This window comes from Petromyzon marinus, unplaced genomic scaffold (assembly GCF_048934315.1).
Source record: "Petromyzon marinus isolate PM22_M1 ecotype Great Lakes invasive population unplaced genomic scaffold, UKy_Petmar_22M1.pri1.0 PM_Scaffold_184, whole genome shotgun sequence".
Taxonomy (NCBI): domain Eukaryota; kingdom Metazoa; phylum Chordata; class Hyperoartia; order Petromyzontiformes; family Petromyzontidae; genus Petromyzon; species Petromyzon marinus.
In genome coordinates this window covers 45,232-71,241 of record NW_027423151.1, presented here as the reverse complement: position 1 = coordinate 71,241, position 26,010 = coordinate 45,232, and the positions used below count along the sequence as shown (strand labels likewise).

General features: G+C 50.3%; 1 protein-coding gene across 2 annotated transcripts in view; it reads left to right on the top strand.

Moving 5' to 3' along the window:
* LOC116937636 (interleukin enhancer-binding factor 3-like) overlaps positions 1-26,010 on the top strand; it is a 78,872-nt gene that overhangs the window by 14,401 nt on the left and 38,461 nt on the right. For both annotated transcript variants that reach the window (XM_076063766.1, XM_076063765.1), the window contains exons 4-5: positions 4,962-5,244; positions 9,337-9,475. In XM_076063766.1, coding sequence (XP_075919881.1) covers positions 4,962-5,244; positions 9,337-9,475 — 422 coding nt within the window. The remainder of the gene's footprint in view (positions 1-4,961; positions 5,245-9,336; positions 9,476-26,010) is intronic.

The window sequence follows — 26,010 nt, the reverse complement described above, 5'->3', positions numbered from 1 at the left end:
ACAGACACACACACACAGACATAGACACAGAGACACACACACACACATAGACACACACACACACAGTGACACACACACAGTGACACACACACATAGACATAGACACACACACACACAGACACACACACACACATAGACACAGTTACACACACACAGTCACATACACACACATAGACACATAGACATACACACAGTGACACACACACAGACACACACACAGTGACACACACAGTGACATACACACAGTGACACACACGCACACAGTGACACACACACACACACACTTACATAGACATACACACACAGTGACACACACACATAGACACACACACACAGTGACACACACACAGTGACACACAGTGACACGCACACAGTGAGACACACACACAGACACACACACAGACACACATACACAGACACACACACACAGAGACACATAGACACATAGACACACAGGTACACACACAGAGAGACACATACATACACAGACACACACACATAGACACAGAGACACACACACAGACACAGTGACACCCACACAGTCACATACACACACATAGACACATAGACACACACACAGAGGCACAGGTACACACACACAGAGACACAGATACACACACACAGAGACAAATAGACACACAGTCACATACACACAGAGACACACACAGAGACACATACATAGACACACACAGATACACACACACACAGGCACACACACACATAGATACATACACACACATAGACACAGACACACATAGATACACACACATACACACACAGTGACACACACACAGTCACACAGAGACACACAGAGACACACACACAGACACACACAGACACACAGACACACAGACACACACAGTCACACACACAGACACACAGACACACACATAGACACTCACACACACACACAGACACACACACATAGACACTCACACACACACACACAGACACACACAGACACACACACACACAGACACACACACAGACACACACACACAGACACACACACACAGACACACACACACACAGACACACACACACACACAGACACACACACACAGACACACACACAGACACACACAGACACACACACAGACACACACACACAGACACACACAGACACACACACACACAACAACCACAACAACCGCCATTCGCCACTAAGTGGCGGTGACGTCAACACGACGCTTGTGCCAGGCTATGTGCACCGTGAGGCCACGTGAAGTGTCGAACGCCCGCTGGCAGGAGGTCACTGGGCAGACCCAGGTGCCACGGGTCGACTGACTGAGATGACTGGCTGATGCACCACCTGTGCCCCCTACCGTGCCAACCTGCTGTGCTTTAGCCACCCGGCGTTCCGCTCATTGTTGTGAGCGTCGCTCCTCCGCCCTCCGTTGTTGTTGGAGGGCGACTGCCTCCAACTGCCCAGTAGCATCCTTCACGAGCCTCCTCCACAGAGGCCGATCTTGACACCGCTGGTACCAGTCATCGGCAAGTCCACTCAGCTCCACGTCCTCCTGTACCACATCACTCCATCTCTTCTCTAGCCCGTGCCGCGCCCGCTTAGCCCCCTCAATCCGGCCAAACAAAAGCTGTTTCGGCATGCGGTGGCTGGGCATGCGGGCTACATGACCCAGCCATCGCAGCCTTGCCTGCCGGAGGAGCTCACCGATGGGACCCTGCCCAGATCTTTCAAGGATTTGTGAGCTCCTCACACAATCCAGTCTGGTTAAACCCAGGATGGATCGTAGGCAGGCCAGCCTAAATGTTTCTAACCGGCTAAGATGTTCCATTAGGGGGGTCCACGTTTCGCAAGCGTAGAGAAGGGAGGGAATGACCGTGGCCGAGAAGACTTGAAGCTTAGTGCGGAGCGACAGACCAGGTAGCTTCCACACAGCGTTACGCAACCGATGAAAAGATATTGCCGCTCGACTGATTCGGAGTGAGACCTCTGCTGTTAAACTGGAGCCAGTCATAAGCACACTGCCCAGGTATGGGAAACTCTCCACTCTCTCCACAACTGCCCCATCACCGATTGGGAGTTGTGGGGGTGGAGTGTCCGATGGTACAAAATACCCAGGCAGGTACTTAGTTTTGGTGGGGCTGATGGTAAGGCCCCACCTCTTAGTGGCACGCTCCAGTCTCAGCAGCAGCGTCTCCAACTCCTCCTCTGACTGAGCAGCTATTACCAAATCATCAGCATACATAACGTGGTTGAGCAATAGGGAGCCATCCCTTGACCGCACCCGGGCATCGATTAGCCTCCCATTATATCTGTACCATATGGAGATTCCCCCGGTACAGCTATTGAAGGCTTCACGAACCACGTGGTCAAAATAGATGTTAAATAATGTGGGAGCCAGAGGACATCCCTGTCGCACCCCAAGGTGTACAGGGAATGGCTCTGACTCCCGGCCACGTAGTTTTACCCGGGCCCGCTCACCATCATGAAGGTCCTTAATGATCGTGAGCAGAGGGTCAGGTACTCCAAAAGCACGAAGAACGACCCAGAGCCCAGGCCTACTGATGGTATCATAGGCCTTGACCAGGTCAATAAAGCAGAGATGTAGGTCTTGTTGGAATTCCCTACACCTCTGCTGTAGCAGACGGACAGAAAATATGGCATCTGTGCAGGACCGCCCTTTCCTGAAACCGCATTGGGGCTCCACAAGCCTCTCCTCAGCGTGCCTGGCAAGGCGATGCTGAATAATCCTTGCCAGGACCTTTCCCGGCACACTGAGGAGTGAGATGCCCCTGTAGTTGTTACAGTCTGTGCGGTCCCCCTTCTTAAAAAGGGGGACCACCAGGGCATCCTTCCAATCCTGCGGAACCCTTCCAGTGGTCCAGACTGTTGTTATGATGTCATATAGGGCAGTCTGTGCACAAACGCCACCCTCCCTCAGCATTTCGCTTGGGAGATCATCTCTGCCCGCTGCCTTTCCTGGTCTCAGACTCCGAATCGCCTTCAATACTTCCTCAGCAGATGGAACCTCAGCCAGCCACTCACAGGGGGTGACTTCATCCAATATTTGAGGCACCGCAGCCTCAGCAGGGTCATCCTCACTTTGTGCCACGATGTTTTCCTGGCTGAGGGATTTTCCCTCCCCCAGGACCTCACAGAAATGCTCAGCAAATCTGCGAACCTGTTCCTGGGGGTCGGAAATTGGATCACCGTTTTTTCCCCTAATGATGGTAATAGGTGTGGCGCTGCAGGTTACTTTTTTGATGGAGTTAAATAGAGATTTGTGATCACGGGCCACTGAGGCAGACTCCATCTCCTCAGCAACCCGCGACCACCACCCATCCTTGCAGCGCCTCACGGCTCTCCGAACCTCCGAGCGAAGGCTGCGGTAAGCCTCCTCATTCTCTGACGTGGGATTCTGTAGCCGATGACAGTGGGCCTGTCGCTTTTTCTCAACCATCCTGAACAACTCCTCTGTCAGCCAGGGTGTCTGGGGAGGTCTGGACCGCGTACCCAAAGCAGCCATTGCAGCTGCATGAGTCACAGTCCTAAACCTCGCCCATTTACCCTCGACATCAGGAGGAGTCGGGGACGATGCCAATCCCAGCCGCAAGCGATGATGAAATTCTCGCTTGCAACTTTCATCAAATAACTGAGACCAGGCCACTTTAGGTTGGAATGGGGTCCTGGGTGTACACCCACCACCGGAGTGGAAGAATGGCAGGCGCATCTTACAGATGACTAGTCGATGGACAGAGGGCAGATCAGCTCCACGGTAGGTCCTGGTGTCAAGGACATGGGCTCGCATTCGCTGGTCCGTCACTATGTAGTCCAGCAGATGTTCTTGCTTGGACCCGGCATGCATCCATGATGTTGTGTGGATGCGCCGATGCCGGAACAGCGTGTTGGTAATTACAAGCCCATGGGCTGCACAAAAATCTAGCAGCCTCCTACCGTTGTTATTGAGCTGATCTGGCCCATGCCCTCCAATCACTCCAGACCAGGTGCCAGTATCATGACCAACTCGGGCATTGAAGTCACCCAACATGATGACTCTATCCCGAGGGGCCACTTTAGCCAGCACCTGTGACAGGAGGTCATAGAAGGCATCTGACTCATCGGCTTTGCCTGCATCCCTCCACGGACGTTCATCTTCGGTGGGGGCATAAGTAACCACGGCCACCATTCCTCGCCTCCGGTTGATGGGAAGGCGAGCCCAAAGTAGCCTGGGGCTTACAGCTTCCCACACCTCACCGCCACGCTCCCACGCCCCCTTCATTCTTTTGTTCAAAAGAAGACCCACACCCTGTTGTTTGGCAGTCTGCTGCCCCGAGTAGAGGACTGTCCACCCCTCATGGTGGCAGGAGCCAGAGCCGGTCCACCGGACCTCCTGAATGCCGCATAGATCCAGGCGGTACCGGTCCAGCTCCCGACAGAGGAGTGGCAGCCTCTCCTCTGCAGTGAGCGTTCGAACATTCCACGTGGCCACCCGTAGTGGCTTTTCGTTGTTTCTGGAGTAGCCCCGAGGGTAGGTATTCAATCTCCTGGCTCCGCCAATTGGGGTTTGGCCAGGAGACGTCATAGACGCCTGGCCCCCCGGGGCCTCCGGCACAAGCTTAGTTGTTACATATTTCAGTTTAATTCGTGGTTTCGTGGTAATTAATTGAAGGTGGAGGGGTTACCAGCCCCTCGCACCCGTCCAGAGCCCCCGTTTAGCCCCTGTGGTGGACACAGACGCCATGAGGGGAGGAGCCAATCAAAATTGGAACTCCCCCCACAGCACTGTCCACGACAGAGTTGCCCGTCCGGCACCGCGAGGAGGTAGGGGGTTGTTTTGCCGGACAAACACACATACATACACACAGACACGAACACATACACACATACATACACACACAGACACACAGACACACACACACACACACAGAGACACACAGAGACACACACACAGACACGCATCCCCTCCCTCTCCTCCCTCCCCACCCTCCCCATGCAGTGATGCTGGTGCAGCAGCAGCATCAGCAGCAGCAGGAGGTGCAGCAGCATCATCATCAGCATCATCATCATCATCATCAGCAGCATCATCATCAGCAGGAGCAGGAGGAGTAGGAGTAGGAGTTGGTGTTGGGTCTCTGAGGAGCGTGGTGCGGGTGGGTCTGGTGGCCAAGGGCCTCCTCCTGCGTGGCGACCAGCGGCTCCGCCTCGTGCTGCTGTGCCACCAGGCGCCCACCGTGCAGCTGCTGCTGCACGCTGCACAGCGCCTGCCGGAGCACCTTGAGGTCACACCTACACACACACATATATATACACATATACACACACAGATACACGTATATATACATACATATATACACATACATATACACACACACATACATACACACATACACACACATACACATACACACACACACATACACACACACACAGATATACACATATACAGATATACACATACACACACATATACACATATATACACACATACACACAGACACACACATTCACATATACACACACACACATACACACACCTACGCACACACACCTACACACACATACATACACATACACACATACATACACACATACATATACACATACACACACATACATACACACACACATACACACATACACACACATACATACACATATACATATACACACACATATACACATACATACACACATACACACACATACACATATATACACATATACACACACATACATACACACACCTACACACACATACACACACATACACACACACACATACACACACACATACACACACACACATACACACACACATACACACACACACACATACACACACACACACATACACACACATACACACACACATACACACACACACATACACACACACACACATACACACACATACATACACATACACACACACACATATACACACATACACACAGATATACACCTACACATACACACACACATACACACACCTACACATACACACACACATATACATATACACCTACACATACACACATACACACATACACACACACACAGACACACACACAGAGAGACACACACAGAGACACACAGACACACACAGACACACACAGACACACACAGTCACACACACTCACACACAGTCACACACAGAGACACACACACAGACACACACACACACAGACACACACACAGACACACACACACACAGTCACACACACACACAGAGACACACACACAGACACACTCACACACATACTGACACACACACACAGACACATACACACACACTCACAGACACACACACACATACACACACCTACACATACACACACATATACATATACACCTACACATACACACATACACACACATACACACACATATACACACACATACACACACACCTACACACACACCTACACACACACCTACACACACACACCTACACACACACCACACACACACACACCTACACACACACACACCTACACACACACCTACACACACACACCTACACACACATACACCTACACACACACACACCTACACACACACACACACCTACACACACACACCTACACACACACACACCTACACACACACACACCTACACACACACACCTACACACACACCACACACACACGTACACCTACACACACACACCTACACACACACCTACACACACCACACACACACACACACCACACACACACCACACACACACACCTACACTCACACCTACACACACACACACAACTACACACACATACATACACACAGACACACCTACACACACACCACACACACACACACCTACACACACACACACCTACACACACACACACACCTACACACACACACCTACACACACACCACATACACACACACCTACACACACACACCTACACACACACCTACACACACACACACACCACACACACACACCTACACACACACCTACACACACACACCTACACACACACACACCTACACACACACCTACACACACACACACCTACACACACACACCTACACACACACACACCTACACACACACACACCTACACACATACACCTACACACACACACACCACACACACACCACACACACATGTACACCTACACACACACACACACCTACACACACACACCTACACACACACCTACACACACACACACACCACACACACACACACCACACACACACAGGATAACCCCGTAACCACCCACTCGGGAACGCTGTGTAATGGTGGCCGGGTCAGCTGTCACGTTGCCTGGCTCCCGATGGTCTCCTCCGTAGATCGAGGATCGAGGATCGGAGAAGTTGGCCGGCAGATTCAGTTGTCGGAGACGCCCCCTTCCCCTCGATGGCTTCCCCCTCGCCTCGTTCACGATCCCTCCCCAGGATCCTGGTCCCTGACCAAGTGTCCCACCTACCCCGTTCACGATCCCTCCCGAGGATCCTGGTCCCTGACCAAGTGTCCCACCCTCTCCCGTTCCTGATCCTTCTCCAGGATCCTGGTCGTGTCCCACCCTCCCCTCGTTCCCGATCCTTCCCCAGGATCCTGGTCCCTGACCGAGTGTCCCACCCCACCGTTCCCAATCCTTCCCCAGGATCGTGGCCTCACACCGAGTGTCCCACCTACCCCGCTCACGATCCTTCCCCAGGATCCTGGCCGTGTCCCACCTACCCTCGTTCACAATCCTTCCCCAGGATCCTGGCCGTGTCCCACCTACCCTCGTTCACGATCCTTCCCCAGGATCCTGGCCTCGCACCGAGTGTCCCACCCCCACCGTTCACGATCCTTCCCCAGGATCCTGGCCTCGCACCGAGTGTCCCACCCCCACCGTTCACGATCCTTCCCCAGGATCCTGGTCCCTGACCGAGTGTCCCACCCTCCTCGTTCCTGATCCTTCCCCAGGATCCTGGTCCCTGACCGAGTGTCCCACCCCCACCGTTCACGATCCTTCCTCAGGATCCTGGTCCCTGACCGAGTGTCCTACCACCCCCCACCGTTCCCGATCCTTCCCCAGGATCCTGGCTGTGTCCCACCTACCCTCGTTCACGATCCTTCCTCAGGATCCTGGTCCCTGACCGAGTGTCCTACCACCCCCCACCGTTCCCGATCCTTCCCCAGGATCCTGGCTGTGTCCCACCTACCCTCGTTCACGATCCTTCCCCAGGATCCTGGTCCCTGACCGAGTGTCCCACCCCCACCGTTCCCGATCCTTCCCCAGGATCCTGGTCCCTGACCGAGTGTCCCACCCTCCTCGTTCCTGATCCTTCCCCAGGATCCTGGTCCCTGACCGAGTGTCCCACCCCCACCGTTCACGATCCTTCCTCAGGATCCTGGTCCCTGACCGAGTGTCCTACCACCCCCCACCGTTCCCGATCCTTCCCCAGGATCCTGGCCTCACACCGAGTGTCCCACCCCCACCGTTCACGATCCTTCCCCAGGATCCTGGTCCCTGACCGAGTGTCCCACCCCCACCGTTCACGATCCTTCCCCAGGATCCTGGTCCCACACCGAGTGTCCCACCCTCCCACCGTTCACGATCCTTCCCCAGGATCCTGGTCCCTGACCGAGTGTCCCACCCCCACCGTTCCCGATCCTTCCCCAGGATCCTGGTCCCTGACCGAGTGTCCCACCCCCACCGTTCACGATCCTTCCTCAGGATCCTGGTCCCTGACCGAGTGTCCCACCCCCACCGTTCCCGATCCTTCCCCAGGATCCTGGTCCCTGACCGAGTGTCCCACCCCTACCGTTCACGATCCTTCCCCAGGATCCTGGCCTCACACCGAGTATGGTGACATCATTTTTGTCCCTGCACATGCGACTACATGTGTATATATACATGCAACTATATATATACATACGGCTATATACATTTGTGAGTGAGGGGTGAGTGGGTGGGTGAATGAGTGAGTGGGTGAGTGGGTGAGTGAGTGAGTGGGTGATTAAGTGTGTGAGTGAGTGGGTGAGTGGCTGAGTGAGCGAGTGTGTGGGTGAGTGAGTGAGTGAGTGGGTGAGTGAGTGAGTGAGTGGGTGAGTGAGTGAGTGGGTGAGTGAGTGGGTGAGTGAGTGAGTGGGTGAGTGAGTGAGTGAGTGGGTGAGTGAGCGAGTGAGTGGGCGATTGAGTGAGTGGTGAGTGAGTGGGTGAGTGAGTGGGTGAGTGAGTGGTGAGTGAGTGAGTGAGTGGGTGAGTGGCTGAGTGATTGAGTGAGTGGGTGATTGAGTGAGCGAGTGAGTGAATGAGTGAGCGAGTGAGCGAGCGACTGGGTGAGCGAGCGAGCGAGCGAGTGGGCGAGTGGTGAGGGTGGTGAGTGGTGAGGAGCCTCACCACTCGCTGTGTGTTCACACAGGCGGTGAATGGTGAGGGCGTGGAACGCTACTCCGTGACGGTGCAGCAGGAGGATGCCTGCCTGATTGTCTCTCGCAGCAGCGACCCACAGCTCTCACTCAGCATCACACTCACCTCGCCAGCACTCACCTCGCCAGCAGGTGAGGCTCGCCCGCTCGCTCACCCACACGCTCACCCGCTCGCTCGCCCACACGCTCACCCGCTCGCTCACCCACACGCTCACACGCTCGCTCACTCACTCGCTCGCTCGCTCACCCACTCGCTCACCCACTCGCTCATCCGCTCACTCACCCGCTCGCTCACCCACACGCTCACCCGCTCGCTCGCCCGCTCGCTCGCCCACACGCTCACCCGCTCACTCGCTCATCCGCTCACCCGCTCGCTCGCCCACTCGCTCACCCGCTCACTCACTCACTCACTCATCCGCTCACTCGCCCGCTCACCCGCTCGCTCGCTCGCTCACTCGCCCGCTCACTCTTCCGCTCACCCACTCGCTCGCTCACCCGCTCGCTCACCCGCTCGCTCATCCGCTCACTCGCTCATCCGCTCACCCGCTCACTCATCCGCTCACTCGCCCGCTCACCCACACGCTCACCCGCTCGCTCACCCGCTCACTCACCCGCTCACTCATCCGCTCACTCGCCCGCTCACCCGCTCGCTCACCCGCTTGCTCACCCGCTCGCTCTCCCGCTCACTCATCCGCTCACTCACCCGCTCACCCGCTCACTCATCCGCTCACTCGCTCGCTCACCCGCTCGCTCGCTCACCCGCTCGCTCGCTCACCCGCTCGCTCACCCGCTCACTCACCCGCTCGCTCACCCGCTCACTCACCCGCTCGCTCACCCGCTCACTCAGACACTCGCTCACCCGCTCGCTCACCCGCTCACTCGCCCACTCACTCATCCGCTCACCCGCTCACTCATCCGCTCACTCGCCCGCTCACCCGCTCGCTCGCTCGCTCACCCGCTCGCTCACCCGCTCGCTCACCCGCTCACTCGCCCACTCGCTCATCCGCTCACCCGCTCACTCACCCGCTCACTCATCCGCTCACTCACCCGCTCACTCTTCCGCTCACTCGCCCGCTCACCCACTCGCTCGCTCAACCGCTCGCTCACCCGCTCACTCATCCGCTCGCTCACCTGTTCGCTCATCCGCTCGCTCACCCGCTCACTCATCCGCTCACTCGCCCACTCGCTCATCCGCTCACCCGCTCACTCATCCGCTCACCCGCTCACTCATCCGCTCGCTCACCCATTCACTCATCCGCTCGCTCACCCATTCACTCATCCACTCCCTGACCCGCTCGATCAGATACTCACTCACTCAATCATCCACTCGCTCACTTGCTCACTCAGACACTCACCCACTCACTCAGACACTCACCCACTCACTCAGACACTCACTCACCCTCTCACTCACCCACTCACTCACTCACCCACTCACTCAGACACTCACTCACCCTCTCACTCACCCACTCACTCACCCTCTCACTCACCCACTCACCCACTCACTCACCCACTCACTCAGACACTCACTCACCCTCTCACTCACCCACTCACTCACCCTCTCACTCACCCACTCACCCACTCACTCACCCACTCACTCAGACACTCACTCACCCACTCACTCAGACACTCACTCACCCGCTCATTGACCCTCTCACTCAGACACCCGCTCACTCACTCGCCCACCTACTAACTCACCTACTCACCAACCCACTCATCCATTATACACTACACTACTATACACTACACTATACACTACACTATACACTACTATACACTACACTATACACTACACTATACACTACTCTATACACTACACTATATACTACACTATATACTACACTATACACTACACCATACACACTATACACTACATGCTACACTACACTATACACTACACTATACACTCTACACTACACCATACACACTATACACTACACTACTATACACGCTACACTACACGCTACACTACACTATACACTACTATACACACTACACTATACACACTATACACGCTACACTACACTATACACACTATACACGCTACACTACACTACACGCTACACTACACCATACACATGCTACACTACACGCTACACTATACACACTATACACGCTACACTACACGCTACACTACACCATATACATGCTACACTACACGCTACACTATACACACTATACACGCTACACTACACTACACCATACACACTATACACGCTACACGCTACACTACATGCTACACTACACTACACGCTACACTACACTACACACTACACTACTATACACTACATTATACACACTACACTACACCCTACACTACACTACACACTACACCACACCCTACACTACACCACACCCTACATTACACTACACCCTACACTACACTACACACTACACTACACACTACACTACTATACACTACGCTACACCCTACACTACACTACACCACACCCTACACTACACGCTACACTACACTACACGCTACACACTACACACACCACACACTACACTACACTACACACTACACTACACACTACACTACACACTACACCCTACACTACACTACACACTACACTACACGCTACACTACACACTACACTACACCACACCCTACACTACACTACACACTACACCACACACTACACCACACACTACACTACACCACACCCTACACTACACCACACACTACACTACACACTACACTACACGCTACACTACACACTACACCACACACTACACTACACACTACACTATACGCTACACTACACTACACGCTACACACACCACACACTACACCACACACTACACTACACCACACACTACACTACATCACACACTACACTACACACTACACCACACGCTACACTACACCACACACTACACTACACTACACGCTAGACCACACACTACACTACACACTACACTACACCCTACACTACACTACACACTACACCACACACTACACTACACTACACGCTACACACACCACACACTACACCACACACTACACTACACACTACACTACACACTACACTACACACTATACACTACACCACACACTACACTACACGCTACACTACACTATACCACACACTACACTACACACTACACTACACTACACGCTACACTACACACTACACTACACACTACACTACACCCTACACTACACCACACACTACACACTACACACACTACACTACACACTACACTACACTACACACTACACTACACACTACACCACACACTACACTACACACTACACTACACCCTACACTACACACTACACACACTACACTACACTACACCCTACACTACACCACACCCTACACTACACCACACACTACACTACACACTACACTACACACTACACCACTACACCCTACACTACACACTACACTACACTACACACTACACCACACTACACACTACACTACACTACACACTACACTACACCACACCCTACACTACACCACACACTACACTACACACTACACCACACACTACACTACACTATACACTACACTACACACTACACCACACACTACACTACACCCTACACTACACTACACACTACACTACACACTACACCCTACACTACACACTACACTACACACTACACTACACACTACACTACACACTACACTACACCCTACACTACACCACACACTACACACTACACCACACACTACCCTACACACCACACTACACTACACCCTACACTACACTACACACTACACTTCACACTACACTACACACTACACTACCCTACACTACACACTACACTACACACTACACCACACACTACACTACACTACACACTACACGCTACACTACACTACACACTACACCACACGCTACACTACACCCTACACTACCCTACACTACACTACACCCTACACTACACCACACACTACACTACACACTACACTACACGCTACACTACACCACACACTACACACTACACCACACACTACACTACACACTACACTACACGCTACACTACACCACACACTACACACTACACCACACACTACACTACACCCTACACTACACCACACACTACACCACACACTACACTACACACTACACTACACACTACACTACACACTACACCACACACTACACTACACACTACACTACACCCTACACTACACCCTACACTACACTACACCACACACTACACTACACTACACACTACACTACACGCTACACTACACTATACACTACACACTACACCACACACTACCCTACACTACACTACACACTACACTACACCACACACTACCCTACACTACACTACACACTACACTACACCACACACTACACACTACACTACACTATACACTACACTACACGCTACACCACACACTACACCACACACTACACTACACCCTACACTACACCCTACACTACACACTATACACTACACCACACACTACACTACACGCTACACTACACGCTACACTACACGCTACACTACACCCTACACTACACCACACACTACACCCTACACCACACCACACACTACACTACACGCTACACTACACGCTACACTACACGCTACACTACACCCTACACTACACCACACACTACACTACACACTACACCACACACTACACTACACACTACACCCTACACCACACTACACCACACACTACACCACACACTACACTACACTACACACTACACTACACACTACACTACACCACACACTACACACTACACCACACACTACACTACACACTACACTACACGCTACACTCCACCACACACTACACCACACACTACACTACATGCTACACTACACGCTACACTCCACCACACACTACACACTACACTACACACTACACTACACACTACACTACACTACACACTACACTACACACTACACCACACCCTACACTACACTACACACTACACCCTACACTACACCCTACACTACACTACACGCTACACTACACACTACCCTACACACCACACTACACTACACACTACACTACACTACACACTACACTACACCACACACTACACTACACGCTACACTACACTACACGCTACACTACACCACACACTACACACTACACCACACACCACACCCTACACTACACTACACACTACACCACACCCTACACTACACTACACACTACACCACACACTACACTACACACTACACCACACACTACACTACACACTACACCACACACTACACTACACACTACACCACACGCTACACTACACCACACACTACACTACACTACACGCTAGACCACACACTACACTACACACTACACCACACCCTACACTACACTACACCCTACACTACACCACACACCACACCCTACACTACACTACACACTACACTACACACTACACCACACACTACACTACACGCTACACTACACACTACACTACACCCTACACTACACTACACACTACACCACACACTACACTACACTACACACTACACTACACACTACACTACACCCTACACTACACACTACACTACACCACACACCACACCCTACACTACACTACACCACACCCTACACTACACCACACACTACACTACACACTACACTACACGCTACACTACACACTACACTACACTACACACTACACTATATACTACACCACACACTACACTACACTACACACTACACGCTACACTACACGCTACACCCGCCACTGAACAAGAGCAGCCCCTCTCCGCCACTCAAACCGAGCGTCAGCCACCTCCCTTTCACTCTGCCACCTGCTGCCTTCAAACTTCCCCGCAGGCTCCTCACGTGGACATCGGTGAACTTGGACGCAGGCTTTGTCGGAACGGTTAGAACGGTTTAAAACATTAACAACAACAACAAAAACGAATTAAACGCGCGGTCAAAATAAATCCGCGCCGCTGGAGTTAACTTCCCGGCGAGATTGATGGTAAAAATCCGGTCACGTGGGGAGTTAACTGGCCAGCGAGATTGATGGTAAAAATTCGGTCACGTGGGAGTTAACTTCCCGGCGAGATTGATGGTAAAAATCCGGACTTGTGGGAGTTAACTTGCCAGGGAGATTGATGGTAAAAATTCGGTCCCGCGGGGAGTTAACTTGTACAGTGAGATTGATGGTGAAAATCCGGTCACGTGGGAGTTAACTTGCCAGGGAGTTTCGTGGTAAAAATCCGGTCTCCTCGAGTTAACTCTCAGGAACATTGATGGTAAAAATCTGGTTGTCTGGAGTTAACTTGCCAGTGAGATTGATGGTAAAAATCCGGTCTCCTCGAGTTAACTCTCAGGAACATTGATGGTAAAAATCTGGTTGTCTGGAGTTAACTTGCCAGTGAGATTGATGGTAAAAATTCGGTCACGTGGGAGTTAACTTCCCGGCGAGATTGATGGTAAAAGTTCGGTCCCGTGGGGAGTTAACTTGTAGAGTGAGATTGATGGTAAAAATTCGGTCACGTGGGAGTTAACTTCCCGGCGAGATTCGCGCTGAAAATCCGGTCACGTGGGGAGTTAACTGGCCAGCGAGATTGATGGTAAAAATCCGGTCACGTGGGAGTTAACTTTCCAGGGAGTTTCGTGGTAAAAATCCGGTCTCGTGGGAGTTAACTTGCCAGGGAGATTGATGGTAAAAATCCGGTCCCGCGGGGAGTTAACTTCCCGGCGAGATTGATGGTAAAAATTCGGTCACGTGGGAGTTAACTTGTACAGTGAGATTGATGGTAAAAATTCGGTCACGTGGGAGTTAACTTGTACAGTGAGATTGATGGTAAAAATTCGGTCCCGTGGGAGTTAACTTGTACAGTGAGATTGATGGTAAAAATTCGGTCACGTGGGAGTTAACTTGCCAGGGAGATTGATGGTAAAAATCTGGTCACGTGGGAGTTAACTTGCCAGTGAGATTGATGGAAAAAATCCGGACTTGTGGGAGTTAACTTGCCAGCGAGATTGATGGTAAAAATCCGGACTTGTGGGAGTTAACTTGTACAGTGAGATTGATGGTAAAAATCCGGACTTGTGGGAGTTAACTTGCCAGTGAGATTGATGGTAAAAATTCGGTCCCGTGGGAGTTAACTTGCCAGGGAGATTGATGGTAAAAATTCGGTCACGTGGGAGTTAACTTGCCAGCGAGATTTATGGTAAAAATCCGGTCTTGTGGGAGTTAACTTGTAGCGAAATTGATGGTAAAAATCCGGTCACGTGGGAGTTAACGTGCCAGCGAGATTGATGGTAAAAATCCGGACTTGTGGGAGTTAACTTGCCAGCGAGATTGATGGTAAAAATCCGGACTTGTGGGAGTTAACTTGTACAGCGAGATTGATGGTAAAAATTCGGTCACGTGGGAGTTATCTTGTAGCGAAATTGATGGTAAAAATCCGGTCCCGTGGGAGTTAACTTGCCAGCGAGATTGATGGTAAAAATCCGGTCACGTGGGAGTTAACGTGCCAGCGAGATTGATGGTAAAAATTCGGTCACGTGGGAGTTAACTTGCCAGTGAGATTGATGGTAAAAATTCGGTCACGTGGGAGTTAACTTGCCAGGGAGATTGATGGTAAAAATCTGGTTGTCTGGAGTTAACTTGCCAGTGAGATTGATGGTAAAAATCCGGACTTGTGGGAGTTAACTTGTACAGTGAGATTGATGGTAAAAATCCGGACTTGTGGGAGTTAACTTCCCGGCGAGATTCGCGCTGAAAATCCGGTCACGTGGGGAGTTAACTGGCCAGCGAGATTGATGGTAAAAATTCGGTCACGTGGGAGTTAACTTCTACAGTGATATTGATGGTAAAAATCCGGACTTGTGGGAGTTAACTTGCCAGTGAGATTGATGGTAAAAATCCGGACTTGTGGGAGTTAACTTGCCAGTGAGATTGATGGTAAACATCCGGTCTTGTGGGAGTTAACTTGCCAGAGAGATTGATGGTAAAAATCTGGTCACTTGGGAGTTAACTTGCCAGGGAGATTGATGGTAAAAATTCGGTCACGTGGGAGTTAACTTGCCAGCGAGATTTATGGTAAAAATCCGGTCTTGTGGGAGTTAACTTGTAGCGAAATTGATGGTAAAAATCCGGTCACGTGGGAGTTAACGTGCCAGCGAGATTGATGGTAAAAATCCGGACTTGTGGGAGTTAACTTGCCAGCGAGATTGGTGGTAAAAATCCGGACTTGTGGGAGTTAACTTGTACAGCGAGATTGATGGTAAAAATTCGGTCACGTGGGAGTTATCTTGTAGCGAAATTGATGGTAAAAATCCGGTCGCGTGGGAGTTAACTTGCCAGCGAGATTGATGGTAAAAATCCGGTCACGTGGGAGTTAACGTGCCAGCGAGATTGATGGTAAAAATTCGGTCACGTGGGAGTTAACTTGCCAGTGAGATTGATGGTAAAAATTCGGTCACGTGGGAGTTAACTTGCCAGGGAGATTGATGGTAAAAATCTGGTTGTCTGGAGTTAACTTGCCAGTGAGATTGATGGTAAAAATCCGGACTTGTGGGAGTTAACTTGTACAGTGAGATTGATGGTAAAAATCCGGACTTGTGGGAGTTAACTTCCCGGCGAGATTCGCGCTGAAAATCCGGTCACGTGGGGAGTTAACTGGCCAGCGAGATTGATGGTAAAAATTCGGTCACGTGGGAGTTAACTTCTACAGTGATATTGATGGTAAAAATCCGGACTTGTGGGAGTTAACTTGCCAGTGAGATTGATGGTAAAAATCCGGACTTGTGGGAGTTAACTTGCCAGTGAGATTGATGGTAAACATCCGGTCTTGTGGGAGTTAACTTGCCAGAGAGATTGATGGTAAAAATCTGGTCACGTGGGAGTTAACTTGCCAGGGAGATTGATGGTAAACATCCGGTCTTGTGGGAGTTAACTTGCCAGAGAGATTGATGGTAAAAATCCGGTCACGTGGGAGTTAACTTGCCAGGGAGATTGATGGTAAAAATCTGGTCATGTGGGAGTTAACTTGTACAGTGAGATTGATGGTAAAAATCCGGACTTGTGGGAGTTAACTTGTACAGTGAGATTGATGGTAAAAATTCGGTCACGTGGGAGTTAACTTGTACAGTGAGATTGATGGTAAAAATCCGGTCACGTGGGAGTTAACTTGCCAGGGAGATTGATGGTAAACATCCGGTCACGTGGGAGTTAACTTGTACAGTGAGATTGATGGTAAAAATTCGGTCACGTGGGAGTTAACTTGCCAGGGAGATTGATGGTAAAAATCCGGTCACATGGGAGTTAACTTGTAGTGAGTTTGATGGTAAAAATCTGGTCACGTGGGAGTTAACTTGTAGCGAAATTGATGGTGAAAATCCGGTCACGTGGAGTTAACTTCCCAGGGATATTCATGGTAAAATATTGCCTCCTGGGGTTAACTTCCCAGGGATATTCATGGTAAAATATTTCCTCCTGGGGTTAACTTCCCAGGGATATTCATGGTAAAATATTGCCTCCTGGGGTTAACTTCCCAGGGATATTCATGGTAAAATATTGCCTCCTGGAGTTAACTTCCCAGGGATATTCATGGTAAAATATTGTCTCCTGGGGTTAACTTCCCAGGGATATTCATGGTAAAATATTGCCTCCTGGGGTTAACTTCCCAGGGATATTCATGGTAAAATATTGCCTCCTGGAGTTAACTTCCCAGGGATATTCATGGTAAAATATTGCCTCCTGGGGTTAACTTCCCAGGGATATTGATGGTAAAATATTGCCTCCTGGAGTTAACTTCCCAGGGATGTTGATGGTAAAATATTGTCTCCTGGAGTTAACTTCCCAGTGACATTAATGGTAAAATATTGCCTCCTGGAGTTAACTTCCCAGAGATATTCATGGTAAAATATTGCCTCCTGGAGTTAACTTCCCAGGGATATTCATGGTAAAATATTGCCTCCTGGGGTTAACTTCCCAGTGACATTGATGGTAAAATATTGTCTCCTGGAGTTAACTTCCCAGCGATATTGATGGTAAAATATTGCCTCCTGGGGTTAACTTCCCAGGGATGTTGATGGTAAAATATTGTCTCCTGGGGTTAACTTGCCAGTGACATTGATGGTAAAATATTGTCTCCTGGAGTTAACTTCCCAGGGATGTTGATGGTAAAATATTGCCTCCTGGAGTTAACTTGCCAGGGATATTCATGGTAAAATATTGCCTCCTGGGGTTAACTTCCCAGGGATATTCATGGTATAAAATATTGTCTCCTGGAGTTAACTTCCCAGGGATATTCATGGTAAAATTGTCTCCTGGAGTTAACTTCCCAGTGACATTGATGGTAAAATATTGCCTCCTGGAGTAAACTTCTCAGTGACATTCATGGTAAAATATTGTCTCCTGGAGTTAACTTCCCAGGGACATTCATGGTAAAATTGTCTCCTGGGGTTAACTTCCCAGAGACATTGATGGTAAAATATTGTCTCCTGGAGTTAACTTCCCAGTGATATTCATGGTAAAATATTGTCTCCTGGGGTTAACTTCCCAGGGATATTCATGGTAAAATATTGCCTCCTGGAGTTAACTTCCCAGTGACATTGATGGTAAAATATTGCCTCCTGGAGTTAACTTCCCAGTGACATTGATGGTAAAATATTGTCTCCTGGGGTTAACTTCCCAGGGATGTTGATGGTAAAATATTGTCTCCTGGAGTTAACTTCCCAGGGATATTCATGGTAAAATATTGCCTCCTGGAGTTAACTTCCCAGGGATGTTGATGGTAAAATATTGCCTCCTGGAGTTAACTTCCCAGAGACATTCATGGTAAAATATTGTCTCCTGGAGTTAACTTCCCAGGGATATTCATGGTAAAATATTGTCTCCTGGAGTTAACTTCCCAGTGACATTGATGGTAAAATATTGTCTCCTGGAGTTAACTTCCCAGGGATATTCATGGTAAAATATTGTCTCCTGGGGTTAACTTCCCAGAGATATTCATGGTAAAATATTGCCTCCTGGGGTTAACTTCCCAGGGATATTCATGGTAAAATATTTCCTCCTGGGGTTAACTTCCCAGGGATATTCATGGTAAAATATTGCCTCCTGGGGTTAACTTCCCAGGGATGTTCATGGTAAAATATTGCCTCCTGGAGTTAACTTCCCAGGGATATTCATGGTAAAATATTGTCTCCTGGGGTTAACTTCCCAGGGATATTCATGGTAAAATATTGCCTCCTGGGGTTAACTTCCCAGGGATATTCATGGTAAAATATTGCCTCCTGGAGTTAACTTCCCAGGGATATTCATGGTAAAATATTGCCTCCTGGGGTTAACTTCCCAGGGATATTGATGGTAAAATATTGCCTCCTGGAGTTAACTTCCCAGGGATGTTGATGGTAAAATATTGTCTCCTGGAGTTAACTTCCCAGTGACATTAATGGTAAAATATTGCCTCCTGGAGTTAACTTCCCAGAGATATTCATGGTAAAATATTGCCTCCTGGAGTTAACTTCCCAGGGATATTCATGGTAAAATATTGCCTCCTGGGGTTAACTTCCCAGTGACATTGATGGTAAAATATTGTCTCCTGGAGTTAACTTCCCAGCGATATTGATGGTAAAATATTGCCTCCTGGGGTTAACTTCCCAGGGATGTTGATGGTAAAATATTGTCTCCTGGGGTTAACTTGCCAGTGACATTGATGGTAAAATATTGTCTCCTGGAGTTAACTTCCCAGGGATGTTGATGGTAAAATATTGCCTCCTGGAGTTAACTTGCCAGGGATATTCATGGTAAAATATTGCCTCCTGGGGTTAACTTCCCAGGGATATTCATGGTATAAAATATTGTCTCCTGGAGTTAACTTCCCAGGGATATTCATGGTAAAATTGTCTCCTGGAGTTAACTTCCCAGTGACATTGATGGTAAAATATTGCCTCCTGGAGTAAACTTCTCAGTGACATTCATGGTAAAATATTGTCTCCTGGAGTTAACTTCCCAGGGACATTCATGGTAAAATTGTCTCCTGGGGTTAACTTCCCAGAGACATTGATGGTAAAATATTGTCTCCTGGAGTTAACTTCCCAGTGATATTCATGGTAAAATATTGTCTCCTGGGGTTAACTTCCCAGGGATATTCATGGTAAAATATTGCCTCCTGGAGTTAACTTCCCAGTGACATTGATGGTAAAATATTGCCTCCTGGAGTTAACTTCCCAGTGACATTGATGGTAAAATATTGTCTCCTGGGGTTAACTTCCCAGGGATGTTGATGGTAAAATATTGTCTCCTGGAGTTAACTTCCCAGGGATATTCATGGTAAAATATTGCCTCCTGGAGTTAACTTCCCAGGGATGTTGATGGTAAAATATTGCCTCCTGGAGTTAACTTCCCAGAGACATTCATGGTAAAATATTGTCTCCTGGAGTTAACTTCCCAGGGATATTCATGGTAAAATATTGTCTCCTGGAGTTAACTTCCCAGTGACATTGATGGTAAAATATTGTCTCCTGGAGTTAACTTCCCAGGGATATTCATGGTAAAATATTGTCTCCTGGGGTTAACTTCCCAGAGATATTCATGGTAAAATATTGCCTCCTGGAGTTAACTTCCCAGGGATATTCATGGTAAAATATTGCCTCCTGGGGTTAACTTCCCAGGGATATTCATGGTAAAATATTGCCTCCTGGAGTTAATTTCCCAGTGACATTGATGGTAAAATATTGCCTCCTGGAGTTAACTTCCCAGGGATATTCATGGTAAAATATTGTCTCCTGGGGTTAACTTCCCAGAGATATTGATGGTAAAATATTGCCTCCTGGGGTTAACTTCCCAGTGACATTGATGGTAAAATATTGCCTCCTGGGGTTAACTTCCCAGAGATATTGATGGTAAACTATTGCCTCCTGGAGTTAACTCTCAGGTACATTGATGGTAAAAATCTGGTTGTCTGGAGTTAACTTTGCAGGGATATTCATGGTAAAAATCTGGTTGTCTGGAGTTAACTTTCCAGGGATATTCATGGTAAAAATCTGGTTGTCTGGAGTTAACTTGCCAGGGATATTCATGGTAAAAATCTGGTTGTCTGGAGTTAACTTCCCAGTGATATTCATGGTAAAATATTGTCTCCTGGAGTTAACTTCCCAGTGACATTGATGGTAAAATATTTCCTCCTGGAGTTAACTTCCCAGGGATATTCATGGTAAAATATTGTCTCCTGGAGTTAACTTCCCAGGGATATTCATGGTAAAATATTGCCTCCTGGAGTTAACTTCCCAGGGATATTCATGGTAAAATATTGTCTCCTGGGGTTAACTCTCAGGGAAATTGATGGTAAAAATCTGGTTGTCTGGAGTTAACTTGCCAGTGAGATTGATGGTAAAAATCCGGACTTGTGGGAGTTAACTTGTAGCGAGATTGATGGTAAAAATCTGGTTGTCTGGAGTTAACTTGCCAGTGAGATTGATGGTAAAAAATCCGGACTTGTGGGAGTTAACTTGTAGCGAGATTGATGGTAAAAATCTGGTTGTCTGGAGTTAACTTGCCAGGGATATTCATGGTAAACTATTGCCTCCTGGAGTTAACTTCCCAGTGATATTGATGGTAAAATATTGTCTCCTGGAGTTAACTTCCCAGAGATATTCATGGTAAAATATTGCCTCCTGGAGTTAACTTCCCAGGGATATTCATGGTAAAATATTGTCTCCTGGGGTTAACTCTCAGGGAAATTGATGGTAAAAATCTGGTTGTCTGGAGTTAACTTGCCAGTGAGATTGATGGTGAAAATCCGGACTTGTGGGAGTTAACTTGTAGCGAGATTGATGGTAAAAATCTGGTTGTCTGGAGTTAACTTGCCAGGGATATTCATGGTAAACTATTGCCTCCTGGAGTTAACTTCCCAGAGATATTGATGGTAAGGTAAAAAAAAATAAAAAAAAAATCCGGCCTCCTGGGATCACATTTGACGGTACTGGAGGCCAAAATCTCACGACTCGTGAACCAGAAAAGCTGGGCCTCATGAATATCGCTAAAGCCCCCTCCCCCGGCCCGGCCCGGCCCGGCCCGGCCCCGCCCCGCCCGCCCCAGACCCCCCTTTTTTTAACGTGAGTCTCAATCAGGAGCCCAAATGCCAGGGAGTTGATGCCCATGGCCTGGTCTCTTCCCCGGGGGGCCCCGCGTCTCAAAGCACCCGGGGCCCAATTTCTCCTCTTTGAGCCTCAACAACGAAGGCAACCCCAGATGTGGTTAAATCCCCGTCTTCCCGGACGTCGCCGAGTGCCCGCGTTTCTCTGACCCGAGGTCCTCATCGGTGCTCCGAATCGCTTCTAAAGCGAAACTCCCGGAGCGAAGGTCCACGGCGTCGCGGCGGCCGGCTGTGGTCGGGCGGTGGCGGGTTTTAACCACGCAACAATTTTTCTGTGCGTTTGCGCGAGCTAACAACACAACCCTCCCCTCAAAAAAAAAACAACAACCCCGGTGCGGACGCCCTCCTGGGCTTGCGCCTCGCCGTCCTGGAGCCAAATCTTAAAGGGGTCGTGAAAGCTGAGAAGCCGGTCCCCTGGGTATGTGTCACTGAAGCCCGGAACGTCGGACCAGTGCCTCAATCAGGATCCGGATCCCCGAAAGCTGATCTCCCACGGGATCCAGGTGCCAGGACATTTGATGGTTTTTAAAACCCCACCTTACCGGGGCTAACTCTCCCGGGACAGTGATGCTCATGATAACCCTCTGGGAACCCCTCCTTGGGGATCGTAAGCCCGGTGTCTCTCATGGATCAGAGTCTCGATCAAGGCCCCTAGCTGCGTGAGGGACCGATCTCCCGGAGTCACGGGGGGGGGGGGCGAGGACATTGACGCGCTGTAACCTTTGCCTCCCGGTGATCGTGATCTCAGCCGCTGCTGCCGCTGAAACGGCGTCTCGTGGAAAGGCGTCCCGCGTTGTTATTTCCGTTGCTCTTCCTGCGAGCCGTCGGTGTTCTGAGCCCCACAAAATCGCCCCGGGGGGGGTGCCCCCCGCTGTCTCGGGGGGGGGGGGGGGGGGGGGGCCCCCCGCTGTCTCAGACGGCCGTCCGTGCCACCCCGAATCCCAGGTCCTCGCCAGTGGGGGGGGGGGGGGGGCTCGTCGCTTAAACGCCCGCTCGGTCTCCCTCGGGCCCGAGGGCGCTAACCCCTAGAACCCGCGCCCGGGCCGCCGCCCTCGCCCTCCTCCTGGAGTTGAGAGCCTTGACCGGGAGCGCGCCGAAGGGCGAGAAACTCCGGCCCCATCTCGGAGTCTCTCTCGCCGGGCATCGCTCGAGGCCCAGCCGGTCAACTTTCCCCCCCCCCCCCGTCCACCCGCGCCACGCTGTTTGACTCGGGAGAGAGTCCGACCTCACGGAAACCGATTGCCCCTGTAGCTGGGTCTCAGGACGTCGACGTTTAACCCCTCGCCCCCGCCGCTCCACCCCGGTCTGCTGGAGGTTTCGTGTGCCCGTTGGACGTTAATGCTTGAAGCACGGTGACTCGGGCTTGGGTCTCAGGCGAGGCTTCTTACGATCTTGAGCCCTGCAGGTTCTGGGAGTCTTCGTCCAGATGCGTTTGTGGTGCAGTGCTGAGGCTATGGGTGGCAGTGCTGAGTCTATGGGTGGTAGTGTTGAGTCTATGGGCAGGGTTGTGTCTATGGGTGGTAGTGTTGAGTCTATGGGTGGCAGTGCTGAGTCTATGGTGCAGTGCTGAGTCTATGGGCAGGGTTGAGTCTATGGTGCAGTGTTGAGTCTATGGTGCAGTGTTGAGTCTATGGTGCAGTGTTGGGTCTATGGTGCAGTGTTGAGTCTATGGTGCAGTGCTGAGTCTATGGTGCAGTGCTGAGTCTATGGTGCAGTGCTGAGTCTATGGTGCAGTGTTGAGTCTATGGTGCAGTGTTGAGTCTATGGTGCAGTGCTGAGTCTATGGTACAGTGCTGAGTCTATGATGCAGTGCTGAGTCTATGGTGCAGTGCTGAGTCTATGGGCAGTGTTGAGTCTGGTGCAGTGTTGAGTCTTTGGTGCAGTGCTGAGTCTATGGTGCAGTGCTGAGTCTATGGTGCAGTGCTGAGTCTATGGTGCAGTGCTGAGTCTATGGTGCAGTGCTGAGACTATGGTGCAGTGCTGAGTCTATGGGGCAGTGCTGAGTCTACGGTACAGTGCTGAGTCTACGGTACAGTGCTGAGTCTACGGTACAGTGCTGAGTCTACGGTACAGTGCTGAGTCTACGGTACAGTGTTGAGTCTATGGTGTAGTGTTGAGTCTATGGTGCAGTGTTGAGTCTATGGGTGGTAGTGCTGAGTCTATGGTGCAGTGTTGAGTCTATGGGCAGTGCTGAGTCTATGGTGCAGTGTTGAGTCTATGGTGCAGTGCTGAGTCTATGGGCAGTGTTGAGTCTATGGTACAGTGCTGAGTCTATCGTGCAGTGTTGAGTCTACGGTACAGTGCTGAGTCTATGGTGCAGTGTTGAGTCTACGGTGCAGTGCTGAGTCTACGGTACAGTGCTGAGTCTACGGTACAGTGTTGAGTCTACGGTGCAGTGCTGAGTCTATGGACAGTGCTGAGTCTATGGTGCAGTGCTGAGTCTACGGTACAGTGCTGAGTCTACGGTACAGTGCTGAGTCTATGGTGCAGTGTTGAGTCTATGGTGCAGTGCTGAGTCTATGGTGCAGTGCTGAGTCTACGGTACAGTGCTGAGTCTACGGTACAGTGTTGAGTCTATGGTGCAGTGCTGAGTCTATGGGTAGTG